The sequence below is a fragment of the Clarias gariepinus genome, chromosome 7, assembly GCF_024256425.1.
Source record: "Clarias gariepinus isolate MV-2021 ecotype Netherlands chromosome 7, CGAR_prim_01v2, whole genome shotgun sequence".
Classification (NCBI taxonomy): domain Eukaryota; kingdom Metazoa; phylum Chordata; class Actinopteri; order Siluriformes; family Clariidae; genus Clarias; species Clarias gariepinus.
In genome coordinates, this window is record NC_071106.1 from 7,358,153 (window position 1) to 7,364,553 (window position 6,401).

At 37.9% G+C, this 6,401-nt stretch overlaps 1 protein-coding gene across 1 annotated transcript; it reads right to left on the reverse strand.

The window, feature by feature from the left end:
• Positions 1–276: 276 nt before the first annotated feature.
• On the reverse strand, positions 277–5,400 carry LOC128528230 (extracellular calcium-sensing receptor-like). The gene is made up of 7 exons (XM_053500984.1): positions 5,016–5,400; positions 3,858–3,978; positions 3,413–3,701; positions 2,010–2,759; positions 1,699–1,926; positions 1,356–1,476; positions 277–1,190 (listed from the first exon to the last, which is right to left on the reverse strand). Exons 1-7 carry the CDS (start codon positions 5,398–5,400, stop codon positions 277–279), a joined length of 2,808 nt encoding a protein of 935 aa, XP_053356959.1.
• Positions 5,401–6,401: the final 1,001 nt, after the last annotated feature.

Genomic DNA, 6,401 nt, shown 5'->3' on the forward strand with positions numbered 1-6,401 from the left:
TGACAGTAATTACCAACAATGCTTGACCCAGTTTCCCAGACTAACCAGCTATTTATAGAAGATTTAAAGACCTCCCTCGGTTCAGGTGTGCTTCTGCATCACCTGACCGAGGTGCCTTCTGGGAAACTGAGTCTGCAAAACAAAAACTACAAAAGAACAAACAGTTCCCTCTAGTGGTGATTCCTAACAACAGTATCAGAAATTTTAAATGCTAATGAGATAATGACAGTGTTACAATGACATCGTATATGATTGCTGATTTAAGCAATTTGTTTCTTAAAGTGATTTAGATGCCATTTTACCCATCATATTTTTCTTAGTGTTTAGTTCAGGTTTAAAAAGAATAATATAACACTTAGGTGTAAATATACAAAATAATAAAGCAAAACTAGAAGCCAAAATAGCAAATATCTCCACAGCTACAGTGAATTTTCCTGGAGAGCTAATATAAGCCGGAATGAAGGTGATCCACACAGCACAGAATATAAGTATACTGAATGTAATGAATTTAGCTTCATTAAAATTATCTGGCAGCTTTCTAGCTAGAAAAGCCAAAACAAAGCACAAAAATGCAAGAACACCAATATAACCCAGTACAGCCCAGAAACCTATAGCAGAGCCTATATTACATTCTAATATAATTTTTTCCTTGTAATAATTCATGTTCTTATAAGGGAATGGAGGAGAAATTATTATCCAAAGCAGACAAATAAGGACCTGGACAAATGTGAATGCCAGTACACTGAGTCTTTGCTGTAGAGGCCCAAACCATTTCATCACATTACTGCCTGGAAGTGTAGCCCTGAAAGCCACTAACACCACTGTTGTTTTTCCCAGTATACAGGAGATACAGAGAACAAATGTGATCCCAAACGCTGTGTGGCGCAGCATACAGGACCACTGAGAGGGCCGTCCAATGAATGTTAGGGAACAGAGGAAACACAGAGTCAGAAAGAACAGAAGCAGGAAGCTCAGCTCAGAGTTGTTAGCCTTAACAACGGGAGTGTCCTTTTTTATAATAAATAAAATAGCTACTAGCACAGTTAATGTGGCTCCAAACAAAGAAAAAAATACAAGTATTATACCCAGGATCTCTGTAAATGAAAGAAACTCTATAACCTTTAACACACATTCATCTCTGACAGCATTAGACCAAAATTCTCCTGGGCACTGCTCACAGTTATTTGAATCTGCAAAATAATTATGGGTATTGTCATTAGGAAGGTTAATAAACTTTATCCTGTGGTTTTATTTAATAATGCCAAGGTTAAGCAACTGTGTCTTAAATAATAAGAGCAGGATACACAATGTGTAATGAACAAATTGTGTTTGAAATTCCGTAATGCTGACATTACCTGTCTGGTTACTGATCTCTCCATCTGCACATGGTATACAGTCATAACAGCAGACAGGCCGCCCTTTCTGTGCAGCTTTCCTGGTTCCTGGAGGACAGCTCTCACTGCACACAGACCTTGGCTTCTAATAACAATATACTTTATTATGACTACAACCTTTGAATTAAAAAGTTCACAATTCTTTGAAAAATAATTTATTTAATGGGGAATTAGCAAAAATACTGTATGTGTAATCGGGTCAAAAATGGTCTGAATTAATAAAAAATACAATGCAAAAAAAAACTTTATTGCATTTTATATTATAGTTCTAAAAACATTTAAAATTGTGAAACAATGTATGTACCTCATGTTTTTCTCCAGCCCACACTATATCTTCAGTATTTAGGACAAATTGTTGTCCATTGGGCAGAGTTGCATCATAATAACCCACAGCCCTAAACTGCACCACTCCATTGACTCCTCGTTGCCAGTTCACCACATCATACTTTGGAGCTGTCGCCCCTGTGCTGTCAAACCAAATGTTTTCTCCTACTTTGCTGGTAAAATTGATCTTTTTTAAAGCGTCAACAACCTTTTAAATGAAAAAGAAAACAAATATTTATTTCATGAAAATAATTGGCATGGATATTGCTAATTTGTTTCTCTTTGTCTCACCTGCCATGGTTGTATTGTTTTGTTTTTCTCACAACTCTGGTTTTGTGTGCATCTTAATAGACTGTGTAGAGAATGTGCCACAGCATAAACTGCATTGTAGACATTATTTGCATATCTCAGTTCTGGTATGTCCGCACTGTAGTTTTTAAATTGAATCATCTCCTCATATTTGCTGCAGTTGCCCTTTTCATAAACATTTCCCTCTGTATTCAAGCAAGGGTGTGCTGTTTGCCAAAATCTATTAACAGCATAATCAGCAAAACTACTAAGTTTCAATTTCCCTACATCAAAACCAATGGCTCCAGCCAGTACACTGTAACTTACTGGTGTTGCTAGATAGCTAGCAGAAATCCATACATCACCAATCATCTGGCAGCCAGTGACATTCTTTAGAATAAGTTGTTCTATTAGAATGTTCATATCGAAGTAAGCAAGAAGTACAATAATTACTTTGGCTGTGCCTTTCTTTATAATATCAACCACTTTACTCATTTTGACTGGATATGACCGCTGAAACTTCTCAGAATACTCAACACATATTCCTTCCTCTTTGGCTGCTTTTAGAAAAATGGCTATTGCATTGTTTCCATAATCATTATCACTGTACACAGCTCCAACCCAAGACCAGCCAAAGTGCTTAACCATATAAGCCAGTGCTCTACCCAGGTAATAATCACTTGGTATGGTCCTGAAGAAAGAGGGATACTCTCTTCTGTTGCTCAAACATTCACATGAGGCAGCAAAACTTATCTGAGGACAGAAGGATAGTGTGTATAAAGGCCTGTTTCTGTGAACTCTATGAAAAAATTTTATATTGAAGAATACAGAAGAAAACTATGGGGTGAACATTGGAAGATGTGGAACAAGTTTTTCTTTCACTTCTTAAGACACCTTTATGAAAAAAAAAAGTGTACTCATGAAAGTAATGGTAATAGTTAAAAGTAACATCCTTTCTGTAAGCTCTGTTGCTTTATGCTGGTTAATTTTACGATAGACACAATGCTGGAAACACTGAGCGTAACATGTGCATGCATATTTTATAACTAGGGACAATTTAATGTATCCAGTTGACCTGACTGCAAGTGTTTAAACAGTTGGTGGAAACCAAGGATCCCTGAAGAGACCCATAAAAATGTTGAGAGAACATGCAAAATTTGCAAGCTTAGGAACCCAAGCACAGGACTCAACCCAGGAGAATGAGAAACTCTGCACAACTATGCTACACAATTAAATAACATTTATTGCATGCACATTTGATGGAATAACGAACTAGTTATTAGAATTCACCTCCTAATTAGAACTTTGTAAGACAATCTTATGCATATCTTATCTATTATGCATATAATAGTTTGCCACTAATAAAGGAATAGTTTTTAGTTCATTGTAAAATCATTGATCCTTACCACTGGGATCTTAAAAGGTCCTGTAGTTTGTGTCAGTGCTACTGTAGGAGTAGATTCTGACTCTCCTATGATAGCTTGTACTACTTCTTGGCCAGAGCAAGAATCATTCGCTGTTAAGTCCATACCATTCATCAAAGCCATTGTTGCCTTCATGGAGAACAAGCCCAAGAGACAATTGTCATAAATCCTGTAACCAATTGAGGTATTTGGGAGCAAGGTGTTGCTTCTATTGATTTCATCAATTGCAAACATCATAGTTTGAACACGGCGGATTTCCCTGAGGTCAATTCTACAAATATGCATTAAAATTGCATGAAATACCTTTTTTTTTTTTTTACTATTAACTGAAAACTGATGGTAATAATGCCGGCGTTGGGACTATTACAATGCAGAAAATAAGAAATTCTTCAAAGTAACCACAGTGTCAAAGTTTACTGCAACAAACCTAATGCAGGGTGAAGGTTGAGGTTGTCTAGTATATTCCAGTGACTGCAGCTCTGTACCACGATGCATTGAAAAGATAGCTCCGATTATCACATCCCCATCTTTTGACAACAGAGGACTTGCTGGAGATTCCAGAATATGGCAATTTTCTCCCTTTGCCTGGCTAAGATAAAGGAGTATTACAAAAAACAGCATCACAAAGTATGTCCAATTCTTTTGCTGGATCACTTCACAAGCCTTAAAGCCATCATGCATTTATAGAAATACTCTGGGTATGGCTATTAGGTTTGGACAAATCAGAGCTTTGTGACATCATCAAGGATAGGATTATCACTGCAACTTTGTTATATCCTAATTTATTTAATAAAGACCACTTAAATGATTTACTTTTTTGGCTCCTTCTATCTAGCCTTACATTTGCTGTCAAATAGTGTGGCCAGTCTGTTTGCATTGTAGTATTACCTGCCTGAGTTCCCTAATTAGTGGGTTATTAAATATTGCCCCTGGATTTAATGGACCTAAGCTAGTACACACTGCCCAGCCAAAAAATATTAATAAATTGCACACTAATATTTAATTGGACTGTTAAGTCAAGTAGGTTTTTATTGTAATTTCAGCTATATACAGTTCAGTACACATTGAAACGAAACAACGTTCCTCCAGGATCGATGTGCTACATACCACATAAATTAACACCATAAATTATCAAAACTAGCTAAGACACATAATTAGATAAATAGTTAAAACAACAAATTAACACAATACATAAACAAAATTAGCTAAAAACTATACAAAAAAGACAAAATAACAATATAAAATTAATTTGTGCAAATGTGTACACAGTAACAAACACGTCGACCAGTACACGGGGCTGAATTGAGGTACAGTAGTGCAAATAAATTTTAATCAGATGGTAAAAGCAGTAAAAAATTCTTGTTGACTGTAGCAGCAAATAAAAAGTCCTTGTGCAAATAGCGCAGTAAATATTGTGCAAAAAAAAAACAATTGTGCAGGTCAGTGTGCGAAAATGCTAGATGGTGTTTATCTGAATAAGTATGTATGTTGATTAGTCCAAGCCCCATTGAATTAAGGAGTTGGGTGGCTTGTGGGGAGAAACTGTTACACAGTCGGAATGTGAGGGGCCCGAATGCTTAGGTACCTTTTCCAGATGGCAAGAGGGTAAGGAGTATGTCTGAGGATTGTGTATCATCAGCCACAGTGCTGGAGGCTTTGTGGATGCAGCATGTGGCATAGATGTCCATGATAGAGGGAACAGAGACTCCAAAGATCTTCTCAGCTGTCCTCACTATCCGCTGTATGGTCTTAAGGTCCAAGGTGGCACAATTCTTAAACCAGACAGTCATGCAGCTGCTCAGGATGCTCTCAATAGTTTCTCTATAGAAGATGGTGAGAATCGATGGTGGAGACTGGGCCTTCAGCAGCCTTTTTAGGAAGAAGAGACACTGCACTCTGCCAAGCATATTGTTTGGTCGAGCAGCTTTATGTGGGTTGACTCTATGGAGAGCTTTCCTCACATCAGCCATGGTGACACACAGCATCTGGTTGTCGGGAGGAGGGGTGGTCTTCCTTGCTTTTGTTCTGTATTCAGTGCATCTAAAAAGGAGACGTCTTTGTTACAGCCAAGTGATGATGTTTTGTGATGAAGTGTTGGCTTGTATGTTCTGCCACATGCATCGTGTGTCAATGCTGTCTCTGAAGTGGTTTTGGATTTTTCAGGTGTGTGCCCAGTTTGCCTTTCTGAGGGGTCAAGACCGTCAAAAAGAGTTTCACCCTTGATGTTCTCAGGGCCACTTTGTCCTCCACTCTAAAGGAGCATTGTCAGATCTTAAGAAGTGCATGTGCCTCCGCAGTAATCCATGGTTTTTGGTTGGGGTGTAAGATAATGTTCTTCGAGACGGTGACATCATCAGTGCACTTGTTGATGTAGCTTGTTGTGGCCTCCCTTAACATGTTCTAGTCGGTGTTCTCAGAACTGTCCTAAAGAGCACAGATAGCTCCTGCTAGCCAGGTTTTCACCTGCTTCAGAACTAGTTTTGATTGTCTGTTGAGTGGTCTGTGATTGCTGGTATTAGATAGGCAACAGATATGTGGTCTAAGTAGCTGAGGTGGGGGCAGGGCCCTTCCAATGCCAAGTGCATTTGTGTAAACCAGACAAAGTCTCATTGCAAAGTCCACATACTGATGTAATTTTAAAAGCATTGACTTGAGATTTGCATGGTTTAAATCTCCTCCTGTGTGTTCTGGGGTTTGCCAATCTTGCCAAACAGTTCACAGAGCATTTCCTTAGCATTAGCACTAGCTGAAATGTTCAATGAGATTATGTGTACAGTAGTGAATTTCCACTGTAATTAAATGGTCTGCATCTGTTTGGTTCTACTGAATTTAAATTCAAATTTTATTCAAATTTAAATTTTATTTGTCACATACACAGTCATACACAGTACGATATGCAGTAAAATGCTTTGAGGAGTATAAGGGGTGGAAATTGTGGGTGCTCTGTGAGTTTTGACTTTTATGTACCTGC